Below are 21,552 nucleotides of genomic sequence, written 5' to 3'. Positions count from 1 at the left end.
TTTACTGTACATCTCATTGATCTATTGTTACTTAATGAGTATGAGCTCACTCCTAATTAGTAGTTCACTATACTGTGCTCTATTGTTAATACAATGTATCTTATTAATAAAACCAGTAAATATTTGTTGTTTTTCTTGTTCAAAAGCATGTAATCATGATTACTTTTCACAGTAATCGTAATTGTAATCAATTACTTTCAAAATATGTGTAATCGTAATCATAGATTTTCAAAGTAATCGTAATCAATTACATTTACAATGTAATCGCCCCATCTCTGAATTGGGTTAAGAAATTCATTTTAAAAATGATATTTTATGCTGCACATTCTATTTGATAGCTTGTTGCAATGCTCAAACACTCTGTGTAGTCGTATAGTGTCGGGGCCCAGCTAAAAGTCAACCAAAAAATAATAGGCATTTTCCCCGAGTTCATTTCTGCATATCTTGGGAAATATACGGAATTTCGGGATGAACTTTGGTAGTAATGTAGATTGATTATGTATGAATAAATTAAAATACAAAGTAGAATTTTATATCAATTAATTTAATTTATTGTTTTTACATCGGCTAACTTGGGTACCCTATATTTAGAGTTCTATACCTTTACTCTTTATATAGTAAATTCGACCCCAAGCGATGCAATTGCCTGTGTCAAAATGTACATAAACTCGGAAAAATACAAGTCAACTGAGCCGCGCAATGATTCACTTAGCAACAACGACAAAGCATCTACATGTACTGTGAAGGTCGCCATCTTAACTCGTCAATTTGTCTTAGTTCAACAGATCCTAGCCTATTTATTAAATTATTGTATCGAGGGTGAAGTTTGTCATTTATTTCGCTGCCCTTTAGAGATCGACTTTGAAGTCGCTCATCTCTGACAGATTGAGAAAATTGCATTGTTTAGGCCTAGATCTACCCAAAGTCTTCAAATATCGGAAAATGCAATAATTTGCGGCTTTTAACTCTGTGAAAATTTCTACTACATGAAAACTTACCCTTGCATACAACGTTGTCACTAATAGTAAATCCAACACAAGAAAATATGTAAGCAAGTGACAAATCATGATCCACATGTCAATGTGTCTGACGTCATGTGATAAAATGTGACATATGAATTTTTGTTTGCTTTGTTGAAAGGCGGATCAGCAATGAAACACACACACCCATCCCCCTTTCCCCAGTGAGAAATGTATTTGAAAATGAACAGGACAATGCTTACTTGGTAAATCATTAATTCGAATATAATATCTTTGTTTTAATCTATTTTAAAATTATCTGATCATCATACAGAAAAAGATGATTTACAAGTGATTTGCATACAAGTGGATGCTAATTGACAAGGAGAAAACGAGTATCAAACCGAAGTATCGTATTGTACACGTTGACTTTCTATTCCATAGAAGGCTGAAAACTGCTGCAATGTAAATTTAGAGAGAGGGGGAAAAAATAGTTCCGGCTTCTGGTTGTCAAGTGGGTATGTCCCCTTACCAAACCAGGTTATACAAAAATAACCTGCATTCCTCAATTAAAATTTGACCAATCAGAGACGAGGATACAAAAAGAATTAAATTATATCTTTGTAACGCAGATGCTCATACTTTTAATACAACAAGAGAAATACACTTTAGATATACAGTGTCACTCGGTACATCACCAGCTTCTGTCCCAGCCTATTTTAGCATTTATATCAAGGGTGGCATTATAAAAAGTTTGGTCATTTTGGTTCATTTATTTGTGAATGAAAAAATATGTGGTTGATCAATTGATAAATTATTGTCTTGTTATTGTTGTGCACTAATGACAAGGTATTTAAATGCATGAAATTGCTTTAGTTCTTAAAATTTCGTTAAATAGTGGGATGTTCTGCATTTGTAAAACACATGTAAAACCGTTTCATTTATGTCATGGTAGGTTCTATGATGACTGAATAGGTTGAGTGGTTGACAAAAAGATTTAATGGCTGCAATTTTCTGGATCACAGGAATATGTCACACTCATGAGTTACAATACACACAAAGCTCACATGGTACACAAAATTTACATCAGCTGTTTGTAGTTTCGTTTCTCTGTTGTGTACGTGTGGGCTATTCTACTGGACAACTTCAGAGACAATTACATGTATATTCTAGCTATTTTCACAATTACGTATACTTACCTGTTTTCATGACAAGCTTAATTTAAGATGCACTATGATTCAACACACAGACCAATTATGTGTAATTGTGGTTTCTGATCCCTGGTTGTTGGCATGGTTATCAGGAGAGGTATGAAGGTAATTTGACCTTTTGAAAACAGGAGGCAGATGGCAATGGGCAGTGTTATATTGGTTTTTCACTGTGGAAATCTGTTAACACATCTAGATGGCGGTATGAAGGGGTGGCAATATAACGGGTGGTGATATACCAAGATGACAGTGTATGCTAGATATTTAAGTAAGTATCTTTACCCAGTGCATGGGTTCCTTTCTGTTCCCAAATATTTTGGTACTGTGTAAATAACAGTCATTCTTAGTGAACAACACGTGGAAAGGAATTATAATGTTGTATTTACACCCCCAGTGTTTTTGCCTTTGATACCTTTACACTTTGTAATGTTAGTCATTTCCTCCTGAACGTGCTGCAGTTGTGAGCAAGCCATGTATGAATCTTGACAAATTAAAAGGTGGGAATTCTAACTGGAATGAAAGTGAATGCTGGGCTCAACATTAACTTTTCTTCCTACTTGTCCATTCGGACAGGGGACAAAGATATTAATTTGTCCGAACTTCAACTTCACTTGTCCGGAAAAAAATAAAAAAAAAGATCTGATATTGTCAACTTGAAAACTGTATTTAATTTACTAAAGATATAGTCCATTTTTATACCTTCTTGATTGATTTTTGATCTTATATTATTCACTTGATGAAAACAACAAACACATCAAACAAAATTTTATCTAGACTTCCTGTCTTGAATCGATGACTTCATGAGATCCATGGATGATTGAAAGTAGTACGCAATAAGTGAACACCGATCCTGATCGAGTGTGACTCAGCTAGACCTAGTTTACATTAGCGATTGATGTCGGGATCGAAGTTCATTATACACCCCCCCACCCCCACCCACCCACCCCCCGCATTGTGGGGGGGGGGGGGGGGGGGGGTATACTGGAATCGGGTTGTCCGTCCGTCTGTAGACGCAATGGTTTCCGGGCTCTAAAGCATTATCCTTTCCACCTACCATCACCATATCATATATATGGACTACCCATGGGATGAAGATGTTCCTTATCGATTTTGGGGTCAAAAGGTCAAGCGCACTGGACATCAAAGTAGCAATATGGTTTCTTGGCTCTAAAGCGTTATCCTTTCCACCTACAGTCACCATATCATACATATGGACTTCCCATAGGATGAAGATGTTCCCTATCGATTTTGGGGTCAAAAGGTCAAAGGCCACGCGCACTGGACATCGAAGTAGCAATATGGTTTAGTTTGTCATGCCATTTGTTTTTTACACTCAGAAAAGAGGTAGTTTATACCTATTACCAACACCCTTTGGGAGATTGGGGTAAGCGGGGGGTATTCTTAGTGCTCACAGTACCTTTTTTTTTTCATGCATTACTTCCGACTCTCAACTACCGATAAACTTTTTACCAAATTGTTTGGAGACTTCTTTACATAAAAAAGCACTTGTCCATCAATATTCACTGCCCGAAAAAAAATTCCACTGGTACCAGACGAGCGTTAATGTTAATATAACACACTTCATGAAGCCCTCATGTATTGTCAAAAATTTAGAAATTTATTTCTAAGTAAACTTAAGCCCATTTTCAGTATTTTGACATATAACTGTTTTTCATGTAGTTTTTTTCACTAAAAACATTAAGTTCAGTTTGTATTTAAACCATAGATACATCTACATTTTTAGCTATTTTGAATGAAAGTTTGATAAAATAATGATATACTCTGACATCATAATGTGCAAACTGCTCTGATGTTAGGCCAATTCAACTTAATTGATAGATTATCATCCCCGCCCCTCAAAAATTGGCCCATCCTGAATTTTTTAATTTTGTGCAACTTGCAATTTCCGTAAAATTTTCATGTCAGACTCCGGTATTTAAACTTGTTTACATTTCCGGTATAGCGAAATCCACGTGAAGAAAATAGATCTATATGGTTTTCTTAATATTTCATGTTCTTAAAGACATAAATCTTGAAGAAGTTAGGTATATTTCTGTTTGAAATTAAAGCTTCACCTGGAATTCGTCTGTGAAAATAGCATAAATTGATATTCATCTGGCATTAAATGATGTGCTTCTGTTGAAAATAAAATCTCATTTATCTTTAATATTTTTCTCAGGAAATAAAAAAATAAAATCCTCCTACCCGTACTATACTTTTTCGTGACCCTGGATGATAATCTACTAATTAAGTTGAATTGGCCTTATGTTAAATATTGTAGATTCCTTATTTTACGTGGGTACTTAATATCGTGAAATGGCTCTTAATAGATGTCAAATTACAAGAACACAAATTAGCAAGTGGTCTCTTGATCAAGAGGTTTGACACGTATTTTAGCAAAATAAAAATAAAAGCAAGTAATTTTATTTTGTGGGTGCTGCATCTCACAAATCTACACGAAAATATTAAGAAACCTACAGTATTTTTAATCACAATGCACTTTCACAATATTTTGTATGCCAAAAATCTAATATCATCAACTTTGATTTTTCTGAAGAAAATTTGTCAGTCACCTAACATCTATCACATTTTCAGCTTCTTATGTTTTTAAAGATTTTCTTCTCAACAACCACTGAACCATCAAATTATCCACAAAGTATCTTTTTGTGAAGGAATTTTTGGGTTCTCTTTAAATGAAGAGTTATGCTGTTTACTAAGGAGAGATAATTACGAAATAATGATAATAGAGTTAGGTGTTTAAAACATATTCTCAAGTACCAAGAAAGCAGTAAAGTAGGAACTTTGTGAATTATTCCTTACATGCTGAAGATTGAAGTTTTTATTTACTGAATCTCTCGTCTGTGGTATTTCAGTTCCTCCTGGGCGTGTGTACGATGTAAGGCGCCTTATGACATGGATGAGATAGAGGATACTCTCCTTGATGCTGTACACAGGAAGTCGATGGCCTTCACACTGCAGGACCTCAAATGTGTCAAGTGCAATGGAGTAAGTCTACCACTATTTTGACTGAGAGGTTCTGTAGTTTGACAATTTTGTACCTCTCGTCAGACATGCATTGTGTTAGACCGCTACAAACTGTAAGAGCAAGGGGACTCGGGGAAGAAGTGATGCACAAAGGCTTATTGCATATTTTCCAACTTATGATATTCCCCATGGGAATATTTAGGAAAAGTAGAAAAGGATATTCCAAATTTGTTAATTTCTCAACCCCAGGGTCTTGTCTTTAGGACAGGTTCAGAATAGTCATATCGTGTTAACATTATATTATGTAAAGTCTTTTATTAGTATAGGCACTTTCGGGTGCATTTTAAAGTTTTAAGAACACATCTTGTTTTACACTTTTGCTGAGGCCCAAAAAAAAATTTGGTGTGTTTCCAGTAACCCGACTAACCCTATAGTTTTCTCCCGACCCTAATTTTCCGGATAAATTCCAGTCCTTAATTTATATACACTTTGTTTCCCAAATTTAAAAAATCTAATAAGTTCAGGCTCGATATTCAATTTATCAGGAATTTTCAAAATGCTTTCTACAAGTAGATCAACACACTTATACATGCAATCATGTATTAAATAGGGTAAAATCAGTTGTCAAACTGTCATTTGTTTGGTTTATTTTAGTATTTTACCCAACATTGAACACTTGATGCTACATACGTGTCAGTACTTAAAAATGTATGTATAAGTTTCTTCCCCAGTGATATCAGGCAAATATTTACTGAATAAAAAAAAAAATTGCCTACCCCAGACCAAAATTTTTATGCCCCCAAGATTGAAGATCGGGGGGCATATTGTTTTTGTCCTGTCTGTCATTTTGTAATTCTGTCTGAAACTTTAACCTTGCTAATAACTTTTGAACAGTAAGTGATAGAGCTTTGATATTTCACATGAGTATTCCTTGTGACAAGACCTTTCCGTGGGTACCAACATTTTTGACCCCGTGACCTTGACCTTGGAGTTGGACCTACTTTTTGAAAACTTTAACCTTGCTAATAACTTTTGAACAGTAAGTGATAGAGCTTTGATATTTCACATGAGTATTCCTTGTGACAAGACCTTTCCGTGGGTACAAACATTTTTGACACCTTGACCTTGGAGTTTGACCTACTTTTTGAAAACTTTAACCTTGCTAATAACTTTTGAACAGTAAGAGATCGAGCTTTGATATTTCACATGGGTATTCCTTGTGACAAGACCTTTCCGTGGGTACCAACATTTTTGACCCCGTGACCTTGACCTTGAGTTTGACCCACTTTTTGAAAACTTTAACCTTGCTAATAACTTTTGAACAATAAGTGATAGAGCTTTGATATTTCACATGAGTATTCCTTGTAACAAGACCTTTCCGTTGGTATTAAACCTTTTGACCTTGACATTTAACTTACTTTTAATTTTTTTTACATTGGTCATAACTTCTAAATGGTAAGTATTAGAGCTTTCATATTATACATGAGCATTTCTTTTGACAAGATCTTTCTACTGGTACCAAGATATTTGCCCTTGTGACCTTAGCCATCTTTGGAATTGGCCATTATCAGGGGCATTTGTGTTTCACAAACACATCTTGTTTTTCTTCTCTTTCCCCCCTGTTCTAGTCTCTACTCGAATAGTAGTTGATTTCCTATCCTGGTTCCCCAATTTTCCCTTTTACCATAACCTACATAATGAACTTTGAATAATGTTGTGGTACAGTAATTTTTGCAACTGGTAGGGGACTGTATTGCCATGCAATACTCTCAGAATGTTTGTTTTCTCTTTATATAACTAAGCAAATTTAATCCCAATCTATGGAAGTGAAATTTGGGTCCCATAAAACATATGTCATTGTTTTTCACTCTTGATCTCTTGAAGTGGTGGTGGGGTACTATACACAGTCACTCATGTGTATAATTATTTCTGCTTATCTTACCTGGATAACAGTGAATGGGGGAGGGGGGGGGGGTAATTAATTGTTTAATTGGTCAGTTTAACCCTCCATCTGCACTTAGTCTACATTGGAATCCTACTACAGCTAACTCCAAGACTTGTTTAGACTTGGCAATGAGATGGTAATTTTGAGAATATAATTTAGAGACTATCTTAACACGGGGAAAACAAACAAATGAATACATAAAATTTAAAAAATCTTTTTATCTATGCAAGACAAAGTTCCATGTTCTTAATTAAAATCAAGTCAATTACATGTACCTAAAGTACAAAGAACAATATGTCGAAACCATGCCAGGAGGTTGTAAATAAGTCAAAACAATGCCAGAATGTTGTAAATATGTCAAAACACTGCCAGGATGTTGTAAATATGTCAAAACAATGCCAGGAGGTTGTAACTATGCACTTTGGATGCTATAAAAATTGAAGAATAATGGTTGGACCTTTTAATTTCCTTCTTTCACTCAAAATTGATGTCTTGAAGTTTTATCGAGGTCCCTTGGAATTCAAGTTATCTCAAGTCACCTGTTTGTATGAGAAACTTAAAAGTATATTAATAGGCATCACATCTCATCCCAGTTCTTTTTGCACCTTGCTGAATAAGAGAGCTTGAGGGGGTGGGGGGGGGGATAATTGGGTCACATGTTGAACTATCATGGCCATACTTTCATTGTTGATTGTGATTTTCAGGTGAAGGAAAACAATATGAGAAAATACTGCAGATGTGCAGGGGACTTCACCAACACCATGTCGTCAGGGGATCTGGCGAAAACTTTAATGACATTTAAAGGAATTGCCAGGTAAACATTTAATAAACTATGTGGCGTTCAGTTTTGCACTTGTATCGGTAGACTTTCGTCTTATGATATGAAAATTATCAGTAGATTTTGCAGCCTTTAGCTACAGATTCTCTATATGATACACCATTACATTTCAGACACTACAACATGGTTTTGCTGATGGAAACGGTGGAATGGATTTTGAAAATGAATCCTAAAATGACTTCTGACAATTGATTTTGAACAAATGGTGTGAAAGGAGCAGATGAAAAACTGTGATATTTATTGAATAAAATTCTTAATCGATACGTGTAGTTCTGTGTTTTTATTAACTTATCTTCAGAGGGGACGTATTATGGTGCAGTGATGTCTGTACATCCATCTGTTCAGGGTTTCCTGTTTCTATTTTCATTTCTCTGAAAGATGTTAAGTGAAACTTGCTGTGTAGCTTCTGTGTGGGTCACTTTGATCAGGTTGCAATTTTGACCTTTCTTGCAAGAGTTTTGCCCCTTTATTTGAAAAAAATTAATCTTGCATGTATATGGAGGGTACTTGATTTCTCCGTCTATCTCTTCCAACAGATTAAGTGAGGACCTTCTTATTTAACAGAGTGTTTGTTTGGGTATTTAAAGTAGGTAGTAACTGTTCCATCGCCAGACATGCGACATAAAACAGGTAGCAACTGTTCCATCACCAGACGGTCGGCATTAAGTGTTGAAGTCACTGGTCTTTAATTCAGATATGACCTTAAAAATTGAGGTGTCTTGTTGTATAGTAGGTGTAATATGTCAAAGAATTAGACCAGTTCCCGAAAACAATAATCGCAAAGCAGAAATGTACAATTTCAGGATTTCATTTCCTATGGGTAATTAATTGACTTAACGTAATTCCACACTCCTGTGACGTCATAGGATTTTGCAAAGTCAATTATTTAATGACGGGAACATAAATTTTGTTGGAGCCTTTTTCAATAGTTATTGTAAAAAATCTTGTTAGCCATAAAATATTTCAAAAGTCTTAGTTATATTTGAAAAGTCAATGATATGTTTCAAAATATTGAATCCAAGGACAATAACTCTGTTTTCATTAAATTATTTATCAAGTTCATTATGCGATATATTTCCTTTATTTTTGACAAACATTTTACCAAGGTGATAAGGAATCATTATCTGTGTCTTTTCATGAAATTGCATAAAATTTTAATCCCAAGTGATTTTGAATAGCTCAACTGTATGGTGCCAGACTTCGTTTTTATACGCCCGTCTTAAGACGGGACGTATTATGGTATGGCATTCATGTCTGTCCGTCCGTCTGTTAGTTTTTTCGTGTCCGACCCGTAACTTAAATACTACAAGGCCTAGAATCATCAAACTTTGTCTGTAGATACATCTTGGGTAGAAGGTGTGTCGCACATTAAAACCAGGTCACTGTGACTTTTCATTAAGAAGATATCCGTCTGTCCGTCCGTCTGTTAGCTTTTTCGTGTCCGACCCGTAACTTAAATACTACAAGGCCTAGAATCATCAAACTTTGTAGATACATCTTGGGTAGAAGGTGTGTCGCACGTTAAAACCAGGTCACTGTGACTTTTCATTAAGAAGATATGGCCATATATGGCAAAAACTTGTCCGGCTCATAACTTGAAAACTATTAGACCTAGAATCACCAAAATTGGTCAACTAATGCATCTTAGGTAGAAGGTGTGTCGCATCCTACTTTAAGGTCACTGTGACATTTAATTAAGTTGATATTAAAAAAAATGTTTTAATGGGTACAATCTATACTGTTAACAATATGTGACGGGCGTATCATGTGCCGTGGCGGTGCACTTTATTATAATATGGGTCGTGTAACTTTACTCAGATTGAGCTCATGTAGATATGAGTCCTAGAATCAGCAAACTTTGTCAAGTTGTACATCTGTATAGAAATGTAAATTGTAGCTTAAAATCAGGTCATTAAAACTCTTAATATGGGAAGTATAAAAAAAAAAACAACCAATGTTTTGTAGTATAGGAGAGAGAAGAGAAAATCTGTGGCTGGACCGGGAATCGAACCCGGGACCCCTGCATTACTAGTCAGGTGCTCTAACCACTGAGCTATCTGTGCCGATATCCATGGTCCGTATAGCCTTAATTACTACATTCCTCCCTCCTTAAGATCAATTATAATTTTTTTTTATAATTGTCCTTCAATATCAACCCAGGTTCATTTCGCCTCTGGCAGGCCAACCTGCACCACCAGGGGTGGTCATGGCGCACCAAATGTAGTATAGGAGAGAGGAGAAAATCTTTGGCTGGACCGGGAATCGAACCCGGGACTCCTGCATTACAAGTCAGGTGCTCTAACCACTGAGCTATCCAGGCCAATATCCACGGTCTGTATAGCCCTAATTACTACATTCCTCCCTCCTTAAATCAATTATAATTTTATAATTGTCTTTCAATATCAACCCAGGTTCATTTTGCCCCTGGTAGTCTACCACCAGGGGTGATCAACGGCACTAAATGTAGTATAGGAGAGAGGAGAAAATCTTTGGCTGGACCGGGAATCGAACCCGGAACCCCTGCATTACTAGTCAGGTGCTCTAACCACTGAGCTATCCAGGCCGATATCCACGGTCCGTATAGCCCTAATTACTACAGTTTTAAGGGAGGTAATCCCTACATACATTTGCATGTTTGAGAGTAATTCAGTAACCTTGTTCAATAAGCATTACTTCAAGTAATATTCATTTTTTATCTTAACAATTAATGTGAATACTTATTTTTGTTTCTAACATTTGTAGCGGTCAGCCGGGTTTGAACACCGATGGCCAGATAGCTCAGTCGGTAGAGCACTTGACTAGAGATTCAGGGGGCCCGGGTTTGAATCCTGGTCTGGTCCGTTGCATTTTCTCCCTTCCTGTTACACATTAATGATATAAATATATGCAGTATTGTACTACAAAATTTGCAAAGACTTAACAAGCACATCACAGAACAGACAGAGGAAGTGTTTCATGGCAATGATGAGATGTTTGAAGCAGTTTAATCTCTCTGTCCAATCAATATTCCATTAGCCCTTTGGAGGTAAGCCATGGTGTTTCAGAGTTCAGCTGGAGATTCAAAGATTATTAAAAAAAAAATAAGAGCTAAATTACATCTGTCCAGTTAAAGATTAATTAATGAATATAATCTTTGTACAACCCAAAATAAGTAATTCATACCATGTGAAAGAAATTATCTATAGATATACATAAAAATATGTCTTGAAATATTTCTGTTGTTCTTTGAACAATTCAAGAGATATATTGACAAGTCAATTGTAGTGTGCAGTAGACACATTACAAGGAATAATTTTAATTTTATCTCGGACCTAAAAGCAAGGATATTGTTGCAAACTTTGCACCAATTAAGGTAAACATGATTTTGTGTCATGCACTTTTATTTGTTTATAATGAATAAACATCTGAAGGGCGTATCACATGCCGTGGCAGTGCACTTTATTTTTATGGGGGTATACATACCCTGGAAGCTATAGATTTGAAATTATTAAGGAAAGGTAGGGATTTTTTTTCATAAATAACAATAACAGATGTACATCTACTAATATAAACAGAAAAAATGATATGTAAACCATACAATAAGGAAAATGCGTCCACATTTGTTTGCTTTTTAACATTTCGGAGAATAACGCTGATTCAATAATTTTGCACATATCATTCTAAAACTTGATGAACATATTGAAAATGACATGTGTTTTAGTTATTGACATGCAATTCAAAAAATATTTTGTTGTTTTTATTTTAAAATAACAACAAATAACTGTTTCCAATGAATTTCATAAAAATCTACATAGAGGTACACTACTTCAGTGGTGTCTGTAATGAAAATTAATATGGAAATCCTTAACTGTTTTGCCTTTTTTCATTACTCTGAATGTTAATTTATTGATTCCAAACAAAAAAATGCTACCTAAACACCAAAATTCCAGGACTAAGGACCCACCTTAATGAAAAATGTGTGTATATTACGATGATGAGGAACAAGAGGCCCACAGGCCTTATCGGTCACCTGAATACTAGTGAAAAAGTATCGCTACTTCCATGGGCTATGAAATCTAGGGAAAAAAATTCCTGTTCTGAATATCTAAGTTAAATTCTAATGTTCAGCAACAGTATAAAACAAGAGGCCCAAGGGCCTAGAATCGCTCTTCTGATAAATTGTACAACCCCACCATTTCTATTCTTAGCCTCTTAGTATTCTAAATCTTTAGTTAAATCCTAAGAATTCAAAAAAAGTAGGTCAATGTGACCTACTTTTTGGTTTACACATTTTGAGAACCCAAGAAATATCAACTGACAAAGTTTTATGATTTTAAGCCAATTAGTATCTGAATATTGAAATATAGCTGTCAAATTCCAATCGTAGGTCATGGTGACCTACTTTTTGGTCATCGAACTCCGAACATGCAAGACCCATCAACTGACAAAGTTTGATGACTGTAGGTCAAATAGTATCTGAAATATATAAATATAGCCGTCAAATTCCAAAAGTAGGTCAAGGTGACCTACTTTTTCGTCAACACCCTTCAAACATGCAAGACCCAACAACTGACAACATTTGATGACTGTAGGTCAAATAGTATCTGAATTATATAAATATAGCCGTCCAATTCCAAAAGTAGGTCAAGGTGACCTACTTTTTGGTCAACACCCTTTGAACATGCAAGACGCATCAACTGACAAAGTTTGATGACTGTAGGTCAAATAGTATCTGAAATATATAAATATAGGTGTCCAATTCCAAAAGTAGGTCAAGTTGACCTACTTTTTGGTTGAAACCCTTCGAACATGCAAGACCCATCAACTGACAAAGTTTGATGACTGTAGGTCAAATAGTATCTGAATATATAAATATAGCCGTCAAATTCCAAAAGTAGGTCAAGGTGACCTACTTTTTGGTCGACACACTCCGTTGACTCAAGATGCATCAACTGTCAAAGTTTGATGATTGTAGGTCAAATAGTGTCTGAAATATAGTAATTTAGCTGTCAAATACCAAAAGTAGGTCACGGTGACCTACTTTTGGTTGACACAAACCGAAGACGAAGACGCATCAACTGACAAAGTTTGATGATCCTAGGTTTTACAGTGCCCAAAATATGCATCTAAAATTGAAAATGTGAAATTTGAATATCTGCAAAATTCAAAAAGTAGGTCACTGTGACCTACTTTTTTATAAATATGTTTCAAGGCCTCAAGATGCATCAACTTACAAGATTTGATGATTCTAAACCTCTCGGTATTTGAAATAACAACTTAAAATATATCTATAAATGATAAGCCATAAAATTCAGAAAGTAGGTCACGGTGACCTATTTTTCAGTTGACGCATTTCAAGGTCCCATGATCCACCAACTGACAAGTTTTGATGATCATAGGCTTCAAAGTGTCCAAGATATGCATCAAAATTAATTTTAAAATAAATACCTGCAAAATTCAAAAAGTAGGTCACCGTGACCTACTTTTGAGACAACTTGACACAAGGTCCTAAGATGCATCAACTGTCAAAATTTGATGATCCTAGTCCTTATAATGGCTAAAATATCTAAGATTTAAGGAATTTAAAAAAAAAATTAATTTAGGTCAACTTTGAAGTGACCTTGAGACCACGCCCTTTGCCCCAGGGTAATGCCTTGAACAATTTTTAATCTACAACATATCCTCATCCTTATGTGTAAGTTTGGTGATAATCTGCCCTGTGGTTCTTGAGAAGAAGATTTTTTAGCAACCACTACTTTTGTTTGTATTTTCCTGATTATCTCCCCTTGTTAAAGGGTCACATCCCTTTATTTAGTATGTATGAAAGCCCTTGGGCCAATGATACCCTGTACCAAATTTGAAAGAAATTGGCCAAGGGGTTCTTGAGTTATAGCCCTTTTTCTAAAAAGTTTACGCACACCTCACACCGCACAAATGGCCATAGCATTAGCTCTTTGAGCCTTTGGCTCAGAAGAGCTAAAAAGATGTGTTCTTAAAACTTCACTGCCCTCAAAATTGCATACACTGATGAAAGGCTTTAAATAATAGGTGTATTAACATTAAAATATCTGCAAGTATGCATTCAGATTTTATACAGTATCAGCAAACTTACACATACATACTATATACTAAGTTTGCCCTACCCTGGGGTCAAAACCATTACTCTGGGGATCATCAAATTTACAATTTTGGTAAAAGACTACCTACTCTATCCATTTAGTTTCAATTTAGTATAAATCGCACTAAATAAGATGTTATTCAAGTGTTTTACACATAAACACTATATAACAAGTTTGGCCCCATCCTGGGGTCAGAACCCCTACCCTGGGGATCATGAAATTTACAATTTTGGTAGAGGCCTTCCTGCTCTACATCACTGCATTTAGTTTTTCTTACACGTGTGCAATTCTAGGGAGAAGATTTTTGAAATTGGTCAATTTTGGGCAGTTTTTGCCCCACCCCTAGGGCCCCAGGGGTGCAGGAGTCCTGAAATTTACAATTCATGTTCTCCTTGTTCCAAATATGTTTCGTACCAGATTTGAAAAGAATTGGAATGATAGTTATCAAGAAGTTAAGAATGTCTATTGTTTACAAATTTGATAACTGACCATTTTGTCCCCACCCTGATACCAAAACGCCTACCCCAGGGACCATTAAATTTACAATTTAGGTAAAGGACTACCTACTCTTTCTAAATATCTTTACTTTCAATTTAGTATCAATAGCACTAAAGATGTTATTTAAGTGTTTTACACATAAACACTATATATACCAAGTTTGGCCCCGCCCTGGGGTCAGAACCCCTACCCCGGGGATCATGAAATTTACAATTTTGGTAGAGGCCTTCCTGCTCTACATCACCATGCATTTAGTTATTCTTACAGGTGTGTGGTTTTGAAGAAGATTTTTGAAAATTGGGCAGTTTTTGCCCCGCCCCAGGGGTGCTGGAGTCCTGAAATTTACAATTTATGCCCCCCTGGTCCCAATGATGCTTCATACCAAATTTGAAAAGAATTGGAATGGTAGTTATCAAGATTTTAAAAATGTTCAATTGTTAACGCACGACGACGGACGAAAACCAATGTAATACGTTACCCTGAGTTTACTCAGGTGACCTAAAAAGGGTATTTTATTACTTTTTGTTTATTTTTCCACAAGTATTCCTAGTGTCAATAATGAGCAAGAATGTGAAATATTCTTATATGGCATGGTTTATTTTCATCATGCATGTGCTTCTGTCGAGTAACGCAGAATGAATGATTATTGGAATAAAAATCTACCACAGCGAGGATAGTTCCACTAGACTGCATTTCATTTAAATTAGATTATTGAAGGAAAATACATACATGATTATATAAGATATAAAAAAGTGTTGAAAATAAAGTGGACAAATGCAGATTCGAACAAGTAATACTGGTGTAAATATGAGGCAGGTTTTCAAAAAATGGTTCCCCAATTTTTTTTTTTTTTTGGTTTTTTGTGAATTTCTACCCCAAGGCAGGGGTGCCCCTAAAAATATACTATTGTTAGTTAAGATTGTAACCTATTAAAACCAATCTTTGGGACAAGTCTGCCAAATTTCATGTCAAAACCTGTGTTTAGATGGGGAAAATACTGTTAGATATAGATTCAAGATGAAAATGTGTAAAATCCACATGTACAACAGAAAATAATAAACTGATATAACAATGTGACTTTTTCAAGAAAGTTATTCTCCCCATAGGTCTCTTCTTACCCTGAATGGATACTTTTTGAGAAAATTACAGGTTCAATCGGACAACAATTAGGAATTTATTTTACACAGCATTTGGTTTTTCTTATTTTTGTCACAGTTTTAAAGCTTGGACTTTTATTCATACAATGTAAAAGAAAGTATGTCGCAGCTTGATGATGGCTGATACTACTATGTGTAACATGAATTATTATACTGTCCAGTTTGATAATCAATGGCGAGGCTATTCTGATCACATTTTGTCCGGCGTCTGTCTGTCCGTAAACTTTTCACATTTTCGACTTCTTCTCCAGAACCACTGGGCCAATTTCAACCTAACTTGGCCAAAAGCATCCTTGGGTGAAGGGCTTTCAAGTTTGTTCAAATGAAGGGCCATGTCCCTTTCAAAGGTGAGATAATCACAAAAATGCAAAAATAGGGTGGGGTCATTTAAAAATCTTCTTCTCAAGAACCACTGGGCCAGAAGAGCTGAAATTTACCTGAAAGCTTCCTGACATATTGCAGATTCAAGTTTGTTCAAATCATGGCCCCCGGGGGTAGGATGGGGCCACAAGGGGGGATCAAAGTTTTACATACAAATATATAGGGAAAAACTTTAAAAATCTTCTTCTCAAGAACCGCTAAGCCAGAAAAGCTGAGATTTACATGAAAGCTTCCTGACATAATGCAGATTCAAGTTTGTTCAAATCATGGGCCCCTGGGGTTGGATGGGGCCACAATAGGGGATCAAAGTTTTACATACAATACAAATATATAGGAAAAATCTTTAAAAATCTTCTTCTCAAGAACCACTGAGCCAGAAAAGCTGAGATTTATAAGAAAGCTTCCTGATATAGTGCAGATTCTAAATTGTTAAAATTATGGCCCCCGGGGGTCAGATGGGGCCACAATAGGGGATCAAAGTTTTACATATAAATATATAGGAAAAATCTTTAAAAATCTTCTTCTCAAAAACCACTGAGCCAGTAAAGCTGAGATTTATATGAGAGCTTCCTGATATAGTGCAGATTCTAAATTGTTAAAATCATGGCCCCCGGGGGTCGGATGGGGCCACAATAGGAGATCAAACTTTTATATACAAATATATAGGAAAAATCTTTTAAAATCTTCTTCTCAAGAACCACTGTGCCAGAAAAGCTGAGATTTATATGAAAGCTTCCTGATATAGTGCAGATTCTAAATTGTTAAAATCCTGGCCCCCGGGGGTCGGATGGGGCCACAATAGGGGATCAAAGTTTTACATACAAATATATATGAAAAATCTTCTCAAGAACCACTGTGCCAGAAAAGCTGAGATTTATATGAAAACTTCCTGATATAGTACAGATTCTAAATTGTTAAAATCCTGGCCCCTGGGGGTCGGATGGGGCCACAATAGGGGATCAAACTTTTATATACAAATATATCGGAAAAATCTTTTAAAATCTTCTTCTCAAGAACCACTGTGCCAGAAAAGCTGAGATTTATATGAAAGCTTCCTGATATAGTGCAGATTCTAAATTGTTAAAATCCTGGCCCCCGGGGGTCGGATGGGGCCACAATAGGGGATCAAAGTTTTACATACAAATATATAGGAAAAATCTTTTTCTCAAGAACCACTAAGCCAGAAAAGCTGATATTTACATGAAAGCTTTCTGACATAGTGCAGATTCAAGTTTGTTCAAATCATGGCCCCTGGGGGTAGGATAGGGCTACAAGGGGGGATCAAAGTTTTACATACAAATATATAGGGACATTCTTTAAGAATCTTCTTCTCAAGAACCACTGAGCCAGAAAAGCTGATATTCACATGAACAGCTTCCTAACATAGAGCAGAGTTAAGTTTGTTCAAATCATGGCCCCCTGTTGTAGGATGGGGCCACAATAGGGGATCAAAGTTTTACATACACATATATAGGAATTTTTTAAAAAAAATCTTCTCAAGAACCACTGAGCCAGGAAAGCTGATATTTACATGAAAGCTTTCTGATATAGTGCAGATTCAAGTTTGTTCAAATCATGGCCCCTGGGGGTAGGATGGGGCCACAAGGGGGGATCAAAGTTTTACATACAAATATATAGGAAAAATCTTCAAATATCTTCTTCTCGTGAACCATTGGGCCAAAGAAGTTCACATTTACATGAAAGCTTTCTGACATAGTGTGGATTCAAGTTTGCAAAAACTATGGCCTCCAGGGGTAGGTTGGGGCCATAATAAGGACTACGGTTTTACATGCAAATATATATAGAAAGTCTTCTGATATGGACCAAGGTGACTCAGGTGAGCGATGTGGCCCATGGGCCTCTTGTTTTTTAATACTTGCCATTTTATTTAAAGTCCCTCTCAAGAATATTTCACTCGTATGGAGATCGACGTCACCATTGCCGGTGAAGGGCTTCAAATTTAGGCCTATGCACGACGAGTACGACCATTGAGCAGTGAGGGTTCTTTAACGTGCCACACCTACTGTGACACAGGACATCCGTTTTTCAGTCATCTCCGAGGACCCGTGACATTCACACCTGATGTTGAGCGTTTGGCAATGGAACTGTCTCTACCTGTTTTAACGACTTGGGTCTGTCTTGGCCGGGATTTGAACCCAGACCTTCCGCATGCAGGGTGAACACTCTACCTCTAGACCACCATGGCAATGCCACACATTTGCACTGATATTATGCTACAATTTCCCTTTTCTATACAAATGCACAAATTGACACATTTTGTTGATTCTGGGACTTGTATCTACGTGAGCCCAAAACAAGAGGCCCATGGGCCTAGAATCGCTCTTCTGATACATTGTAGAACAGGCAAAAATTCTCACTAACCAAGATTCATCAATTAACAAGGCTTTGACAAGTCAAATAGTATTCAAATATAGCCTTCAAATTCCAAAAGAAGGCCACAGTGACCTACTTTTTGGTCGACACACTCCAAAGACTTAAAAGATCCATCAACTGACAAAGTTTGATAATTGAAGTCAAATAGTATCTGAAATATTCAGATATAAACGTCAAATTCCAAAAGTAGGTCACAGTGACCTACTTTTTAGTCGACAGACTCTGAAGACTCAAGACCCATCAACTGACAAAGTTTGATGATTGTAAGCCAAATAGTATCTGAAATATTCAAATATAGCCGTTAAAATCCAAAAGTAGGTCATGGTGACCTACTTTTTAGTCAACACACTCTGAAGACTCAACATGCATCAACTGACAAAGTTTGATAATTGTAAGTCAAATAGTATCTGAAATATTAAAACATAGTGGTCAAATTCCAAAAGTAGGTCATGGTGACCTACTTCTTGGTCAACAAACTATTAGGTCCTAAGATGCATCAACTGACAAAATTTGATGATCCTAGTCCTTATACTAAGCAAAATATCAAAGTTTTAACAAAACAAAATTGAAGGTCAACTTTGAAGTAACCTCAAGACCACACCCTTTGCCCCAGGATGATGCCTTGAACAATTTTTTATCCACAACCTATCTTCATCCTTATGCATAAGTTTGGTGATAATTTGCCCAGTGGTTCTTGAGAAGATTTTTTAGCAACCACTACTTTTGTTTGCATTTTCCTAATTATCTTCCCCTGTTATAGGGTCACAACCATAGTTTTAGTACAAATGAAAGCCCTTGGGCCAAGGATATCCTGTGACAAATTTGACAAAAATTGGCCAAGGGGTTCTTGAGATATAGCCCTTTTTCCAAAAAGTTGACGCACACCGCACGCCAGACATATGGCCATATGATTAGCTCTTTGAGCCTTCGGCTCAGAAGAGCTAAAAAGGGGCATGCCATATCTTAATTATAGGACACAGTGACCTTGATTTAGGGCATGTTAAGATGCACTAACTGGCCAAGTTTGATGATTCGAGGCCAAATAATTGTCCATGCAGTTATGAGTCAGACAGGAATTTGCTATATTGTGAGAATCAAAGGTTACTGTGACCTATCTTTAAAGTGCATCCCACCCTCTACCCAAGATGTATCAGGTGAAAAAGTTTTGAAGATTCTACTCTTGGTCTCATACAAGCCAGACACGAAGCGGGAAGGACAGACACAATAGTCGTACCATAATATGTCCTGTCTAAAGAAGGACGAATAAAAGTCTACAAAGCAGAAAAATACCTGGCCAGAATGGCCAAGTTTTCAAATCCAAGGGTCATAACTCTGCTGAAACCTGTATTAAATTGCCAATAAACCACTATAAGCAATACCTCTACAACATAGCAGGGGGGAAATTGAAACAAGTGCATAATTTTGATTCTGGGTAATCTAGTGTTCTGGTAGCAACATTAAAATACTTCTGATTTTTGGTTTTGGATAAAGTTTATTTCTGGTAATTATGATTATACATGTACTGTACATTCATTAATTTGCTTTTTCAAAATATTGATGAAAACCATTTATATTATTCTTATTTTAAATTGAATGTAGATGTTCCAGTCACAAAGATTTAGATTTTTAAGATTTTTGTTGTTGTTGAGGACAATTTTTTAAGACATCATAAGGATATACATGTATCTTAAATAAATGTAATAATTGGTTTGTCTGTGCAGTCTGTTAACTAACAATCCCTTTCTTACAGAACAGGTAGTTATGCAAAGAAGTGAGGCAGGCCCCATTATTTATATATTTCAAATGAATAATAATTATACCCCCCGCAACAAGTTGTGGGGGGGTATACTGGAATCGGGTTGTCCATCTGTCTGTCCGTCCGTCTGTAGACCCAATGGTTTCCGGGCTCTAAAGCATTATCCTTTCCACCTACTGTCACCATATCATATATATGGACTACCCATGGGATGAAGATGTTCCCTATCGACTTTGGGGTCAAAAGGTCAAGCACACTGGACATCGAAGTAGCAATATGGTTTCCGGGCTCTGAAGCGTTATCCTTTCCACCTACAGTCACCATATCATATATATGGACTACCCATGGGATGAAGATGTTCCCTATTGATTTTGGGGTCAAAAGGTCAAAGGTTAAGCACACTGGACATTGAAGTAGCAATATGGTTTCCGGGCTCTAAAGCGTTATCCTTTTCACCTACAGTCACCATATCAAACATATGGACTACCCATGGGATGAAGATGTTCCCTATCGACTTTGGGGTGAAAAGGTCAAAGGTCAAGCGCACTGGACATCGAAGTAGCAATATGGTTCGGTTTGTCATGCCATTTGTTTTTTACACTCAGAAAAGAGGTAGTTTATACCTATTACCAACACCCTTTGGGAGATTGGGGTAAGCAGGGGGTATTCTTAGTAAGCATTGCTCACAGTACCTCTTGTTTCTTTAGACGAACAATAACCGTTACTGCGGAATCATAATGTTCGAGGGGGCGCCTTAATGTTTGTGGGTAGCCAAATATTTACTAGTTTGTGTGGATGGAATTTCAAGGTTTAACGTCATTATGAAAGTATAAATCATATAACTACAGAAGCTATTGCATTGCAAAGAATCACTGGTTCGTGGGGAAAACGTATCCACGAAAAATAATGATCCGACAGTATATCAGGAATACACCTTTCTATTGATTTATACTTACCTGTATATTTGTGACACAGCACAATGAAACCAGTGATAAGACACTGCCTTCTTGGAATTCAACAATCTCTCTTCCTCATACCTGTAACTCTTTCAATGAATTTGAATGGACAAATTCAGTTTCTGCCTGTTATAATCAAGTCTATTGCATATCACAAACCATTATTATTTACCATTTGAATATGTTTAATTACCCTTTTCTAACTCCATTTGCAACTGGAGGTAAAAATCAAAGGTCAAGATTTTAAAAAAGGTAAAAAATTTGGTACCAAAAGAAAGGTCACAAGGAATACACACATGAAAGATCTCTCACCATTCAAAAGTTCTGAATTAAGGTTAAAGTTAAACATAACATCAAATGTTTCTTACCACAAGGAA

At 36.3% G+C, this 21,552-nt stretch overlaps 1 protein-coding gene and 1 non-coding gene across 2 annotated transcripts in view; one reads left to right on the top strand and one right to left on the bottom strand.

The window, feature by feature from the left end:
- Window positions 1–8,198, top strand: part of LOC125680554 (DNA polymerase epsilon catalytic subunit A-like) — a 117,689-nt gene extending 109,491 nt beyond the window's left edge. The window contains exons 51-53 of the mRNA XM_048920236.2: window positions 5,041–5,173; window positions 7,802–7,911; window positions 8,049–8,198. Coding sequence (XP_048776193.1) covers window positions 5,041–5,173; window positions 7,802–7,911; window positions 8,049–8,127 — 322 coding nt within the window. The 3' untranslated portion in view covers window positions 8,128–8,198. The remainder of the gene's footprint in view (window positions 1–5,040; window positions 5,174–7,801; window positions 7,912–8,048) is intronic.
- Window positions 8,199–10,182: 1,984 nt separating this feature from the next.
- On the bottom strand, window positions 10,183–10,256 carry Trnat-ugu (transfer RNA threonine (anticodon UGU)). Its single transcript has one exon. It is a non-coding gene; the product is annotated as a tRNA-Thr (tRNA).
- Window positions 10,257–21,552: the final 11,296 nt, after the last annotated feature.

The sequence above is a fragment of the Ostrea edulis genome, chromosome 2 (genome assembly GCF_947568905.1).
Source record: "Ostrea edulis chromosome 2, xbOstEdul1.1, whole genome shotgun sequence".
Lineage (NCBI taxonomy): Eukaryota > Metazoa > Mollusca > Bivalvia > Ostreida > Ostreidae > Ostrea > Ostrea edulis.
The sequence above is the reverse complement of the archived record's forward strand: the minus strand, read 5'-3'. Positions and strand labels throughout refer to the sequence as shown.